Raw genomic sequence first — 15,731 nt, 5'->3', positions numbered from 1 at the left:
TGAACTCTTGATCAGTGATTGTTTTTATGTGTTCATTGCATGAAGTGCATAGTGAGAACACATTATGGGCTTGCCGTGTCTGTTGATCCATCCATCCACCTGTTCAGTTGATTCAACTCAAGAACCACTGGATGGATTTGTATGAAATTTGATGTAGAGGTGTTCTGCATGACCTCAAAAACATATTTTGAATGTCCTATGAGCGGTGATGGCAAAATGACAGATTGGAAAACTTGTGAGGTAGATATTGGGATGCTGTAATCGGGTGGCTAATGTGGGAGCTATCAAACAATGCTGCCTTAATACCTCTAAATTCACACTGCAAAGAATGCATGAGGTTATTATGTGTAATCTGATATGGAATATACTTTCCAATCTTGTTCTTTCATAGTTTTAACAGTGGAAGCAGGATTCAGATTATTAAATGATTGGGGGTTTGTGTCTGTATATACTTAAATGATCCATGATCATTATCTCTTTGGACACTGCATGATTTTAGCAGCAGTCGCAGTATCATAAAATAACTAAATAATCTTTTAATTCTAATTGTTGTAAATGAAATTTATTATCCTTGTCAGGTTTGAAACTGCAGCTGAAGGTTATCGAAAATTATTAAACCAGGAGTGTGTTGGGTCAACACCACAAAATTCACCATCACACTTGATTACTGATGGGAACATCTCCAGTCCAGTGAAACAAGTCGGGAAAACTGAAGTAGATGAGCATGTATTAGGGTTTATAGCTGATCAGGTAGGTGAAACAATGTAGTTACCTTCCATGTCCTTACATATTTATTATAAGTGAAAATTTTAAACTTAAATTTAGTAATGATAATTAATTATCCTAGAACTGTGTTGTAAAACTTTGAGGTTGTATCTTGTAAACTGGGAATTTGTACTAGTAAAAATTATGAGTGAGTGGATCGGTGAGTGTACATTAATTAATTTATAGCTTGTGCTATGCCTCACAATATAGATTGATGCATTTTGAGGATAATATGAATCATAAGTTCTTCCCAGAACTTGGTGTGTTATCTTGAAATATGTATTAATGGAAAAGGTTTATTGAGATTCTATTTTAAACAGGTTTTACTGCATTTTGTCATATCTTTGGTATGAGAACATGTTTTTTATTTTATTTTTAAAGTTAACAGAGTGTTACAAGGCTGTAAGTAATTGGAGTGATCTTCTGAAGTGGAAGGAGAAGGAATCTGAACTGTGGATGAATCAGAATGGAGGAACCCCAGAAAAATATGTAAGTTTCATCAAAAATACTTATCCCCTCAATTGAAGACATTTCTTATTAGATGTTTTTCACATATGCTGTAATAAATAAGAGGCCAGAAAATGGAAAATCTTGTGATGGCTTCATGTTGTGAGTGTCATGTATTCTTTCTAAAATGAATGCACCATGAGGAGGTCATGCTTATCCATTTGCCTGCATTTTTTATCAGAAAATTTTAAATGAATTTTTATGAGATTCAATAATAGTTGTCACGTCAATTTAATTTTGAAAGCTTACTTCATACCCATTGTATAAATTCTGGTGTCAGTTGTGCCATTGTCAGGGTACATCTCTTTTTACAGCTGTTAAAAATTTACAGAATGAGAAATACTTTTGAAATGTAATATGGTAATCGGGCAGATATGTGTTAGAGTGCCACTGTTTGTCTTGTACTGATATTGGCGTTAAAGCGGGGATGGCAATTTATTGAATTTTTTTATGTTTGGACGTATTGTTAGTTATCAGTAGTGCCATGTGATATGCAAAATGTATATTTAGGATCTGGGTGGTAAAAGGAAAGACAAAATTGTGAAGTATGTATGTGTACTTAAGCAACTTTTAAAATAATTATTAATTCTTCTTCTGAGAAGAATTCATTGTGCTTGGTCACCATGAAAGCTTCAGATCATTCAGTTCTTATAATACTGTTGTCCTATACAGTATTAATCTTTACTATATCAAAGCACCATTTCTTCATTCATTATAGGTCTTCAGTGCTGATAGAGGCAGTTGATTATCTGCATTAATTTACTTGGCATCTACACTCCTCAGAAATGATTTTGATGCAGCTTTCTCTGTCATTTCAGCTAATGAGTAGTGTAACAAGTACTGCACATGCAAAATCATTGGCCAAATTTGAAGAAGGAGAGTTGGCAGCTATGAATGAGTTGATGAAGTGGAATGTTAAGGAACCATCTGCAGAACAGTTGTCAGACGTTGGCAGTGACAGCAGGAAGTGCTGGAGCAGTTACAAGCTCATGGGTAAAGCATACACCATGCTCACAAGCATAGCAATGACTCTTGTTGCAGATGGTGACAGCAACGATGTGGAAACAAAGTGAGTAGCTAGCAAAAAACTGGTGCAGAACGGTGGACAGTATGTCAGCAGCACACAAGTTTTAAGCCTTAATCCTGTGCTGGTCCATTTAAATCGCTGTTCTGATGCTCTCAGAGGATGTCTTTCTTCCTTTGGTTTCATAATTCATTTCTCTTTCTGCCATCGGTTATATTGTACTTTTATGTGCTAACTTGGGCATAAGAAGTTGATAACACAGATATTCCTCAGTAATATCTATAGTCCGTTTTATCACCCTTCAATATTTAGGTGGAGTAATGGATTCTGTTTAGTGCGTTGGCAGTTCTTCCTTATTTCAAGTAGAACTAATGATTTTGTGTATCTCAGAATGTATTCTCCTGCTAGGATCAGTTCTGCTGGAATTTGGTCTGTACCTGACAATTTATACCTTCTTAGCTTTTAGTAGCAATTTTAACCCCAAAAAGAATGAGGCTCAGCTCAGTCTTATGTGACATCATCAACCCTATGTACATTAGACAGCTGACAGGCAATTCTTCCACGTATTTATAACAATGTTAGAATCTGCTAGCAGATTGCTATTGTCGTGTTTTATTAAGTTCTAAGTTGGTATTTTTTTTATTTCTCTAATGTTCTTATTCTTAAGTGTTTATTTCAAAACTAGAGACTATTTTAAAATTGTATAAAGTAATGGCTATGTGGGCTGGAATACTGGACTTACACTGTAAGCCAGTGAAATGAATTGAAGCAGCAGAGATTATGTTTATCTGACCTGTATTAGGATGTGGATCTGACAGAATTCGCACTAATGACATAAAAGAGCTATTAGATATGTATTTTCTGTAGTTGAACAATTTTAATTTATTGAACATAACTGGCAGGACCTTGTGGAACAGATGGAGAAAGATAATTTCCAAAAACATTCTGCACATAATCTGAATGGAAAATGATAGAAGATGGAGAGACATGTTCCAAGAGATTGCTGACTAACTCCTGAAGTTGAAGTTGATGGTGATGACCATTGTTTCTTTCAAGCTCATTATCATTATTTTTTTACATATTCCCATTTGTTATTCCTGGAAGTTGTATCAGTTTCATGTCTTATTATCCATATTATCTCCATTTTATTTAGATTCTTGCAAATGTTGCAACTTAGTCTACTTCTTTTTATCTAATAATTTTTTGTTAAATTAATTCATGCTGCTTTAACTCATAATGACCAAAAACTTTTTTGGCTGAAGTTTTGATATTCTCTCTGATACTTTTTGCCTGAGGAGGCTCCATTACCGTAATGGTAAGGGACTGACTTAACGTGATTGATTTTTGGCTAATAAACTAGGCATGTTCACTGTAGACCACTAAGAAAATATTAAAATTCCTTTCTTTGTCTATTTTTTTCAGTAATATTGTGTGGGGTGAGAAGATTCAAAAGTGTTCATATATTGCACAATGTCATCTGCAGGAAGGTCTGAGGAATGCACCATCAGAATTCCTGCATGAAGCGGCTGTACTGCAGTATGCTGCATCAGGCCTGCAGAGCATGCTGGCAGGAAAGCCAGATTGCAACGTGTTCAGTGTGGTGAGTGACCTTGCTGTATGTAATACCTTCATTCAGCATTTGTGCCTAAGGGGATGTACATGTTGGAGCAACGGTAAATGATATGAGTGATGATACTAGCAAAACTACTGGTTCAGCAAAGAAAGAAAATTTGTCAGATGTTCATATGATGAAGCAGCAAACATTGAAGCTTTGAAAAATATACTAGTTTGTTTTGAAAAGTTTATTAGAGTAATCATCTGTTTTGGGGCACAATGGGCTATTAAGAAGTGTGCTTTGATAACATGTTCGAAGTTGTATATCATCCAGGATGCAGAAAGATGCAAGTATTGTGCATATATAAACTGTGGTGAATTTTGTCACATGTGTAAGAACCTTGAAATACATTCCGATGAATTTTTTGAGTACATGAAAATGACTATCAATTTTCAATATATATGTGGCATGACAAACAAAAGACTTTCAGAAAGTGGGGCAAGTGTCATGCAACAGCCATACTGACACAGACATGCCATGTGGTAACAGTCATATAAGTTTTGGTACAGGTATGTATGTAGGTAGAGAGATAGTAGGTAATATCATTTAAATATTTATATTTAAATGGTTGAAACTGAAGCATAAAAGTAGATAATCTACATTAACATAAAAGATTTTGAAACAGGTGCATGTATATGTTTAAGAAATAATTTTCAGCAATTCTGAACTCACAGGTGAGTATAATCTCAAAAGCTTGGCTGCAGGTTTTTCATATTTTGAAGAAATTGCATATGAAAGACTTTTATCAGATGGGCAAAATTCCTTGAGATTCAAGAGTCTTCATTTCAAAAATATGTCAGTATGTTGACATGAAGTTGGAAGTAGAGCTAGTTCCTAAAATGTTGTGTGTTTTTATTAAGTATAGACCACACCTGCCTCCTTAAGTCCTTGCATTCTTATAATTTGTTTTTCCACAATCTGTGCTCTTTCATAACTTGTGGTTGAAACAAAATTCTTAAATAAGTTTAGAATTATTTTCTCTGTGAATGATCTTTCAATATACAAACCCTTCTTACAGATCAATGGGCGTGCTGTTGATACCCTTAGTTCATCTCTCCTGACCCAAGTTCTCTGGTGGGTGAAGTATTTTGACAAGGCTGGCAGCAAAAATATGGGAGGTGACCTGCAGTGTTGTTCCTCCTGGGTAAACCAGTTAGTGCTAGAGGTATCTAGAGTGTCCCGTAAAGAAGGAAATCTCATGCTGGCACAGAAGTTACTCATTGATTATCTGAAATTGGAAGATGGGTTCTTGTGTGTTGGCACAAATAATAAACTTTTATTGGAGGACATTGCACAGTGTCTTGTTGATACATCTGTCAAAGGGAAGGAGTCAGCTCTGCCTCTTTCCATGATTTGGGGTGTCCAGACTGCTAAGGCACTTACTGAGGTTGCAAAGGTACTTTATAGGTAAGTGATATATTGCTTTCTTTATAGAAGTTCTGTCATTCTCCCATGCTGACAAGGCATTTAATAATTGAGTTAACCGTGTTGGAAACACTTTCAACATAAATATGACAGACTTTCTTCTTCAAACTCATAATTGATTGTCCCGTAGGCTATTAGACAAAATGTGTGAGCATTGCTTTTGTCTATTTTGTGTGTCTACTGCAATCTGATGTGTTGAGACAAGGTTTGTCATTACATTGCGCATTATTGGTGTTGTCCATTGTATTTTTGCATTGAGTTTTACGGCTGCAGTTGTAGTTACAGTAGAACCCTGTATGTATACTTTTCTGGGGATTTGAAGAAAAACTGTAAATTACAAGAAATGTAGAAATAATGAGTTTTGTTCTTAGCTTCTCATAATTGGGGAATTAAATACTGTTTCTTGATGGAAGTTAGAATCACTTGTCATACATGAAAGTTTTTGCAGTGTAAGCAATGTATTACTACTTCAAAAAAGGATCTGATATTTATCATGTTGATTTGCATTTTCTTCAGTGACATGGTGGTTTCTTACTGTTGTACGCAGGATTGATTCTGATAATTCAAGTTTTCAACAAGGAAATATGAGTTCCCATGTGTTTTCCATCGTTCTATGGCATGCTGAGTTTGCCCATAAGGATATGGTTTGTGTTATCATGTTTTAGAAAATGTGAAAATTAAAGTAAAACAACTGTAGCACAAGACACAGACTTAGCCTACAGTTTAAATAAAAACACTGTCTGGTTTGAAACAACACACTGAAAAGCTAAAATGGTGTTTACAATATGGCAGCTATGAAATTCTTCATGGGAAAGCTGTTTGAATGAGTTACTGCACAGGTCCATATAATGTATAGGGGTATATGTGTACGAGAAATTTGTTTTTGCTGAGTAGTTGGGCCTGAAGGCTGGGAGATACTGTTGGTGGTTATTTTAACCACAGCAGAAGAGGAATGGGAATCATTGTTTCAAACAAATGCAGGAATACATTATGCTAACTGCATTCTAATTTTATGTACACAGTTTGTAGTGTTTTTTGTATTGTGTTATGCTTCCTGTGTGTATGTCCACAGCCTGGAGAAACATGAGAGTGCAGTGCAGGTGTGTGCAGTTGGTGCACTGAACCTTGCCCAGCAAGTGGCAAACAGAGACCCACAGCTTCGTGAAAGGGGATCCAGGTTGCTGCTTATTCTTGCTAAATGGCTGCAGCAGGAGAATCATCTTGTTTCTTCAGAGACAGACAGTGACAGAAGTGCCATGGGACGACTGTTGGCATGGGAAAAGGCTCACAACACTGTTAATGATCTGTCTATATTTGGCATTGTTGAAGTTCAAAGTAAATATTACCTGTGATAATGAATATTTATTAAGTATATTATTCAAGGTCCACTTTAAAAATTGTTGGATGAATTTTATTTTGGTCTATATCAATCTAGTATGACTTGTTTTGCATGAAGCTCAAACCAAACTTTGCTAGATTTCTCAAGAATGATTGACCATAAAAAAACATTTTGTGTTATATTAAATATCGCCATCATTGAATTTTGTAACGTTTATTTGAAACAACTTTCAAAATCATGTAGTGTGTTTTTATTGAAAAAACATTTATCAACAGTATTGTATCCATAATAAATTAATATAAGACTTTTAATGTTATGGTAGTAACATTGGATTATTGCTTGGTTGAAAGTCCACTGTCTTATTTTTATGGTACATACATCATTATTTCACTTTCCTTCTCAACAGACTGATTAAACTGAAGAGGAACATTTTTCTGGGTATTCCATGATCCTATTTGACTGGCACTTTGATGCTTTGTTTCTTATTACATGTAATTTATACATATGCTAATATGTGGCAGTACTTTTCAGAGTTTTATGTTTGAAAGTACTACTTATTGTGTGCATAGAGTTCTCTTTTGTTATTACTCTGTTTTTGTAAACATCCTTGGCACATCTACCGTGCATGTGTTTTTGTTGGGATATTTCATGGTGTAGGTTTAGTTCCAAAGGCTGTATAGATGAAGTGTGATCATTATGAACATGAATGTAAAATAGTGATTTAGAAGGAGTTGGATGTGGTATATTTGAGAGTACTATCTTGTATGCACCTGGAGATTCTTAGGATAGCCACAAAATACCCTATTCAGAATAGATGATATCACTACAGAGATGTGGACAGAATTTGTCTTTGAATACAAGTCTAGAACATTTTTAGTACTCTGCCTAGCTCAGTGCATAAACCATTAATCAGGCTTCACAGGAAGTTGGTTGATTGGGTATTTGTGTTGGGAGTAGTCTATTCATTAGGCATGGAAAAGCTGTATGAAGAAAGTTTTAATGTTTTAAATGGGGAGGATTTGGTTTATAAAGGCATAGAGGCATTGGTTTTGTTGGAATGCATAAGTGAACATTTCTAAATTATTAATGTGGGAATGGTTGGACATAAAAGTTATAAAGTAATGGGAAAATGAAGGAAATTACTTTGGAGTTGTGTAATGTGCACAGGTCACCTATATTGTTAGGGTGATTAAATAGAGAAGGTTCAAATGGACAGGCCATGTAGAATGCATGGAGGAGACATACATTCAGTTTGATTAGAAAGTCTGTACACAAGAGACTGTTTATATGATTAGTTTGCAGTGGCAAAGTGGATTCTTTTGTTTAACTCAGCATTATTAAAGCTTATTATTTTTAGTAGTGTTTACTTATGCAGAATTGTCTTCTAGAAAAGTTTGTGATATATTTGTGGCATTGAACCTATGGATTCTGTTGCCAGTGGTTTGCTGGTATGAACTTCATGAAAAATTTCTATTGTGCCCCTGTTATTACATGCAATAATACTTTTTTAAAATACATTCTAACATATTTGTTATTCAAATGCTTTGTAGGCTGCAATACAGTCTGTCACAATGGTGTGTCTGTGATTCCTCCTACGGATGCTGTAATTGGTCAGCTACTACAGTTGGGTGTGGCAAGATGCCCAGAACTTGCTAAAGCCTGGAGTCAGTTTGCATCCTGGTGCTATCGATGGGGTCGACGTGTGGTGGATGCAGCTAGTGAAGCTGGAGGACAATTGTCTGAGGTGGATAGGGTTGCAGTGCAGCATCTCATGCCTCCTGGAATGACTGCAGATGATTTAGATAAAGTGTACTTTGTTCTGAGTCAGACTCGGGCTGTTGCTGATGAGGAAGATATTGAGGTGAGGCTTGTTACATGTAGCAGGTATAAAGAGGCTCTGCACACATCTCTACACATTTGAATATTTTTATGATCATGCAGCTATTTATGTTGCAGTATGGTATTTCTCATACTTTATGGTACAACTGTTTGTCAGTTGGGTTTCAGATTCTGTTTCTGCTTGTTGTGTGACACATATTTGCTAAGTTAGCAGTATATTTTGTCATCTTTAGGCTGCATTTTATAGTAGTGGCTTGAATATAAACTTCAAAGTTTCCCCAGTGTAGACAATCCATACTACTTGTAGATTGAAGTCTTTGTCACTGGTGCTGATTTCTTCCCACACATATATCATAATGAAGAGCTAGAAATGTATTTATTTGTGTTACATAATTAATTTTAATTTCAGATTCTATAAACAGCAAAACCCATATTATATTTTATAGTGATTGTCTTTTCTGGTCCTTACAAGTTTTAGATTCTGCCACAGTTTAATTAATCTGTAAGAACTGTGAAGAGACTGAGAGTGAAATGGTAGTGAATATGGAGAAATGTGGTTTATTATTAAATTGACTTTGTAGTTGTATGTAAAGAAAGTGGAAATTTATGTAGTAGGCTCTCTTTGAGCCTCATTATTATGTGCAACATTGTTTCACAGACAGAAGATATCAACACATCTGAAATGATTGAAAATCAGCTGCAGAATATCCATGCACTGAATGGATCAAGTAGTGAGCAGTTATCACGTCTGATGGGGATATGGCGTGATGCCCAAAAACGTATTTACAGCTACCTTGAACTCTCTGCTGTGGCCTATTTCAAGTATCTGGAGTTGTGTGGGGATAAGGAGGTAAGTCTGCAGCTGGTCTGACCACCTTCATCATCTTCATTATGATAACAGTGTTAAAATTGACTGTTTTATGTTCAGACTAAATTAAATTGAAACAGATGATTACTAACAATGCAATTTGTGTTTTATGTTGTATTTTAATGTCCCATAGAGTGTCATTGGTGGGATGGAAAATAACTGCACAACCATCACTGCCACTCTGCGTCTCCTGCGACTGATAGTGAAACATGCTCTGGAACTGCAGACTGTACTGGAGTCTGGACTTGCCACTACACCAACACGGCCCTGGAAGGGCATCATCCCACAGCTGTTCTCTCGACTCAGCCACCCAGAACCATATGTGAGGCGACGTGTATCAGAGTTACTGTGTCGTGTTGCTGAAGATGCACCACATCTTATCACATTCCCAGCAGTGGTGGGAGCTGCTGCTGGAGGGGCACGACTGCGGGACATGACGATGGGTACATCTACTTCACGTGAGTTGTATGAGGATTAGATAAATTTGTGAGGAAGAATATATAGAAGTTTTGACATAGTTTCCTTAACCATTTCCCAACTAGAGATCTTGAGCTGATCTTCATGATGCTTTGAGGTTTGTTTTTTGCTGCATGTATTATATGTACAGGATGGTTCAAAAGTCGCAATCAAGCATGCAAATGTAGGATTTGAGGTTCTAACAGCAGTGAATATGAAGATGGCTGTCTACTGGGTTGTAGCACCATGTAGTCTGCATTTTCCAGTGTTTAAGAGGTTGTTGCTGCCCCCGTCATCAGGGTGACACAGAAGACTGCCATCTTCAAGCATGAAAGTGTCTGGTAATCTAGGACATGCTGGAACTTGTCTTACTTCCAACAGTTGGTACCCGCTGTATGCCACAATGACTCACAGTTGCAGCAGTAGTGTGGCATATTCCATCCAATATCAGTAGTGCTTTGTCTATATCAGGAGCAGTGTACAATCTTTCTAGGTATATGAGGTCCATTTAGCAATTACAAACATAGTGATGATGTGAATCTTTGAGGTTATATTTGGCAATTTTAATGTAGACAACCTGCAATTAAGTAATAAGTAGGGCCCCCTCCAAAAAACTCCACCAATAACAATAACAATAATCTGACATATTTACAGTTTGCAAGTGATAAAAAGTTTCTTACTCCCATAGGATTTGATCCTATGTTTTTTGGATGAACACAATGTGCTAATCCATAAGCTAAATTGCAGTTAATTGTTGGATTACATACTTAACAGTACCTAGATACAACATTGATAAAACAAGAGAATAGGTGTTTTTGTGAGTTCTGCCCGGAATGTGTTTTAACACTCACCCCCTTCAAACTGTTTGGGATATGTCTTTGTATAATTGGTTCTCAGTGTGTTTGAACAAATCAATACAAAAACAAAATAGAAATTACTTAAGCTATTCACAGTCTATTTTCTGCTTAGGATTGTTTAGCGCTTGCCTGTCCCAGCCTTCAGCTGAGGATGGCTTGGGAGATGGAGAAGATGAAGAAGATGAAGATGAAGAGGATGAAGAAGAGTGTGCTAGTGAAGAGGAAAATCAAGTATCTGTTTTGAAGAACTGCTTCCTGGCTATGGTGGACACACTGTCAAAACAGGTACTAGAACAGTTATGATGAAAATCTGAGACCAGGTTATCCATATAAAATCAATTTCTGTGTGTTACTGGCATTGTTGTTCTGTCCCTTGTGTTTATTGTGATCGTTTGTGTATGTGTCATTTGGCACAGCTGTGTTCTTCCTTTGCCTCTGTTGCATCTGTTTAGGGAATTTTTTAACCAGTCGAGTAAGCATCAGGTGCTCAAGAAAGATTCTGTATCATGAGTTTGGTTGGTTAATTAGTTATACATTTAATCAAATAGCTTAATCTCTGATGAATCACTGTAGCACACAGCCTGGGTACAGGAAAAAATACACAGTTCTGTGTCTTCAGCATATTCAAATTATCAATGCAGATTGTCATGACAAAATCTTCTTCAGTCTTTTCTCCATAATCTCTCTTCTTGTATTAGTATTCTTGCTTGTATATATCTTCTCTCGCTTGGACTCTCCATTATTTTGGCCTCCCCAGACGTAATTTATTCAACACTTACAATTTTGAAAGAAATATTTCTGTAAGAAATCCTTTTGTCACCCATGTGTAACACATTGTCAGACCATTTGCTTCTTTAAATTGAATGAACTTTTCTTGTAGTGTTTCCGTCATCATACCTTTCCAAATGCCTGGATTTCAAATTATTTCCCATTGTGTCTGTTTCTTAATGCTCTTTTGAAACTTATGCTTTCCATATACTTCCATCTCTATGCTATATAATTCCCAGTTCTTGTAAGAAATCTGAATGTATATGTTTACAGGCCCCAGAAGCCATCTCACAGGTTCAACTACTGGTACAGGAGTTGCGCCGCATTACATTGCTGTGGGATGAACTGTGGCTAGGAACACTGGTGCAACATCATGCAGAGATCTCCAGGCGTATGCAGCAGCTGGAACTGGAAGTTCTACGAGTGGAGGACAACACGTCTCTGTCTTCAGCAGACAAGGACAGGCTGATTGCTGAAAAACATCGCATTATTCTCAAACCTGTTAGTAATTCCTCATTCTTTCCTTTATCTCTTTATTCTTTTATTATTATGTTATGTCTGATTATTTCCCTTCAGAAGAAAACAGAAAGTTTATCCTGAAAATGAACTTCACACTGAGTACCATCAATAAATCGAGTATTTGCAAAATATGGTGATGCAGTAGATTCACTTAGGCCTTCATTGTATTACGTGAAAGATTACCTGCAGATGATGATTTTGATTTGTGTGCATATACCTGTGGTGATAATTTTAATTTGTGTTAGTGACATTTGTAATAGTGAGAATGTTTTAGGTGTTGCACAAAGACTGTTCACAAATTGCGTTCTGTGAGGAAAGACAGGCTGGTGTTGTTAATAGTGATAAGAAACTGGTGTTTTATAAATAGTGTAAGTGTAAAAAGTACTAAATTTTCCCCAGGTGTTTCTCTGCTCTTCAGTCTTTAAATCAGTTAAATACATGGATTAGTTCAGAAGTTTTCTCTTCTCTCTATTTAAATTTTTGTTTTTTGTGAAAAGTAGTGTTTTTTATAATGTTCCAGGTATGGTAGGTAGGTAGGTAGGTATGCAACCAGATAGCCAGTCATCAAAGTGTAAACTTTCAGTCCCCCCCTTTTTTTGTTATTAACAGTCATTAGTCAGACATGGAATTCCTCATTATGCAGTGTTTCAGAAATATAGATATTGACACATAGTTACTGTTTAGTCATTTTACCCTGAAGATCGTAAGAAGAGATGGAAGTCAGATGGAGCCAAGTCTGGGCTATATGTTGGATGATCCATAACAGTGAAACCAAGACAGTTTATATAAAGTCATTATGCACTTGTATCAGGTTTCATATTGTCCATTTTGGAGAAAAACTTGCTGCAAGTCAGGATGAACTTTTTGAATACCTACCTTAAATGTTTTCATTGTTCCATTGTAGCACTCAGTTAATGGCGGCACATTGTTTGTTCCACACTGACATCCTCTTCCACTGCCATTTTCATGGCTGTAATTTAGAAACCTCTGGTGGCAGAACTACTTTATATGAAAGTGCAGGAAAGTCTAATTGAATGAGTACAGTTTAGTTTTCAGTGCTACATGGATTTGTTCCTTAGAAAAGAAAATGGCATTATTTTTCAGCAACCCGAGTAGAAACAACATTAGCTATAGAACATTGTGAAAACCTGAAGACTTCACTACAAAAGTGTTGTTTCTTTCCAGTTGGTGTTCATTCTAGAACAGTTACATGCTATAACATCAGTAGCTCCAGAGACACCGCATGAGAAATGGTTCCAGGAAAAGTTTGGTAAGTCTCTTGGTATTGTTTCATCTGCTGATACCTAGCAAGAAATGTCCCTTTCGTGCATGGTTTCCCTTACCAGTAAAGAGTTACTCACCTGATTAAGAAATTCTCTAAAGGCTTTTGATGAAGTTGTGTCATTAAACTGCTGTAGAATGAATTCTTCTCGGGCTTCCAGTCATGTAAGGTGATTCAATGGAGAAAACGCCATTGTTTCAGGGTACCCTGGCTGGTAGCCCAAGAAGAATTTATTATATTTAGTCACCATGAAAGCTTCAGATCATACAAACTGATGCAGACTTTCCTCCAACTGTTATTTAAAGAAGCACGAAGGAAAATGTCCAAGTAATGTTCTGTTGTTGTGGAAGCTGAAGCATCATTACTAGTTCCTGCCATTAGATGCCATCATCAGCCAGCTCATTCCATCTAACATGTTCAGAAGGAATTTGTCTAAGAACCATTTGAATATTATTATCTTATTTAATATGTTTCATTCTCCAAAGTGGTCTCTTCCCTTGAGATGTTGTAACAAATGTTAATGCAATCCACCCTGCCATTGTTGCATGTCCTGAATTAGATTTATCCAGTCTATGACTGCTGTGTGTCTAATGTCAGTTTGTTTCTCTTCCTTTGCTTCTTAATACTCAATAGAAACTCATTTTACTGCTTGTAATCTGCTTACATGTTTATTGGTTCATACCAAGATTATATTCAGTATGTTTCTTGGGTGTTTTATATTGTCTTGTAATAGATTATATGTAAACATTAGTCACTGTTCTAAAGTTCCATTCCATGAAATTATATGGAGAAGTGAATGTAAAGTTCCATGCATTCTTAACCTTGGCTTTAAGTGGAAGTGGGAAATTAGTGGTCAACTTTTTTGCTCTGGTTGCTTTAATACTAGGGATATAACTCCCTGTGCCCCTTGGATAGGTAGCTAGGTGGGCCCCAAAACCAGCCTGTATGAGGTGAAAAATCACTTTTGCCTGGAAGTAAACCTTGATCATCCAGTTCATAGCCACTTATACTGATTGACTTGTCCTGGCTCATAAATAAATTCTATATAACGTAAATGTTTGTATGTTGTGATGTTTTGCGGAACTGCTGTATGCTGGTCATATATTTTAATGTACAATATATTAATTTTTTGACTTCATATAGCTGTTTTAATAGTATTGTCTGTAAGAATATTTCATTGTAAGTAAACACTGCTGACATTTTGGAGAGACATTGTTTCTGAAGTGATGGTATAGTAATATCACACTATTTGCATAGCAGTATAACCAAATAGTTACAAACTGTAGTTGGTGCTGAATACAGCAATGTTTATGTAATGTAACTGGTCACAATGGGGAATTTGTAATTGTGACATGTAGTTTCCATTCTACCATTTTGAAAGTGCTATGCCCCAATACTAAAGTGAATATGGATCACTATAAAAGCCTCGACACTTACAAACATATGCCATGTCTAGAACCCACACTTTAATTTGTGGTTGGTACTGAGAGTGAGAATGTTTGTATGTGTGCGCAGGAGAGTATATTACTGATGCACTGCACAAGTTGAAGACCTCGTGGAATCCTCGTCGTCCACAGGAATCATGGCAGCCTCTGAAACAGTTGCAGTCACGGCTGCAACAACGAGCACAGAAGCGTGCTGCATACACAATTCGCATGGTGGATATAAGCCCAGCACTAGCTGGTTTAAAGGATTCTTTTATTGCCATGCCTGGTGTTGCTTCAAGGTCAGGCACCATCATCACAGTGTCTGCTGTGGATAATAACATTGCCATATTGCCAACCAAAACTAAACCCAAGAAACTGGTGTTCCATGGCTCAGATGGACAGCTGTAAGTTAGACAGTGTTTCCAAGTAATACATTGTCTCTGGAGAAGTATGTCAGATATTTTGTCACATCCCTTGAACAGGAAGTTTTGGTGCAAGTTTTCATTTGTTAAATATCCATGAGCATGATCAAAATAGAAATTCTAATATTGAGACAATTATACCTGTTTTGACCCCATGTAATTTTCATGTTCCAAACAAAGGATCCCATTAAAACAATCCTTATTTTGAATCACTTGTAAATGTTCAGATTAATGTGATGGCAGTGTTTTTGTGCATCACATAGAGGGGTTTATTAAACACATTCATTGTGTACACTTAAAATTATGGTAAGAATAAAACCTAATGTGAACCTCATAATCACACAGTTTTCATAATTTGCATAGTATGACAAGAAGTCATCTGTTATTACAGTGAATGATACAATATTTATAGCAGTAAGCTTCGTTGATTATGCATTGCCAGGTCCCATGAAATCTATGTCAGGTAGACGTGACGAAGACTCCATAGAATTGATCTTGGAGATAAAGGTTCTGGGAATGTGACACTGTTTGAACTGATCAAAGTCAATTGTAGTTTTCTACTATTAGTGCTGAAACTGTAATGCCTATTACAAGGAAGTATTTTCTTGCTAGCTATTT

The 15,731-nt window shown here is 36.4% G+C and overlaps 1 protein-coding gene across 1 annotated transcript in view; it reads left to right on the top strand.

The window, feature by feature from the left end:
- Window positions 1-15,731, top strand: part of nonC (serine/threonine-protein kinase Smg1) — an 81,504-nt gene that overhangs the window by 19,756 nt on the left and 46,017 nt on the right. The window contains exons 20-32 of the mRNA XM_022076819.2: window positions 579-750; window positions 1,147-1,254; window positions 2,091-2,341; window positions 3,719-3,896; window positions 4,930-5,318; window positions 6,409-6,671; window positions 8,226-8,536; window positions 9,173-9,364; window positions 9,516-9,840; window positions 10,808-10,980; window positions 11,737-11,964; window positions 13,168-13,252; window positions 14,780-15,095. Coding sequence (XP_021932511.1) covers window positions 579-750; window positions 1,147-1,254; window positions 2,091-2,341; window positions 3,719-3,896; window positions 4,930-5,318; window positions 6,409-6,671; window positions 8,226-8,536; window positions 9,173-9,364; window positions 9,516-9,840; window positions 10,808-10,980; window positions 11,737-11,964; window positions 13,168-13,252; window positions 14,780-15,095 — 2,991 coding nt within the window. The remainder of the gene's footprint in view (window positions 1-578; window positions 751-1,146; window positions 1,255-2,090; window positions 2,342-3,718; window positions 3,897-4,929; window positions 5,319-6,408; window positions 6,672-8,225; window positions 8,537-9,172; window positions 9,365-9,515; window positions 9,841-10,807; window positions 10,981-11,736; window positions 11,965-13,167; window positions 13,253-14,779; window positions 15,096-15,731) is intronic.

This window comes from Zootermopsis nevadensis, unplaced genomic scaffold (assembly GCF_977971745.1).
Source record: "Zootermopsis nevadensis isolate Lab colony 2312 unplaced genomic scaffold, Znev_1.0 Znev_ptg000028l, whole genome shotgun sequence".
NCBI classification, from domain to species: domain Eukaryota; kingdom Metazoa; phylum Arthropoda; class Insecta; order Blattodea; family Termopsidae; genus Zootermopsis; species Zootermopsis nevadensis.
The sequence above is the reverse complement of the archived record's forward strand: the minus strand, read 5'-3'. Positions and strand labels throughout refer to the sequence as shown.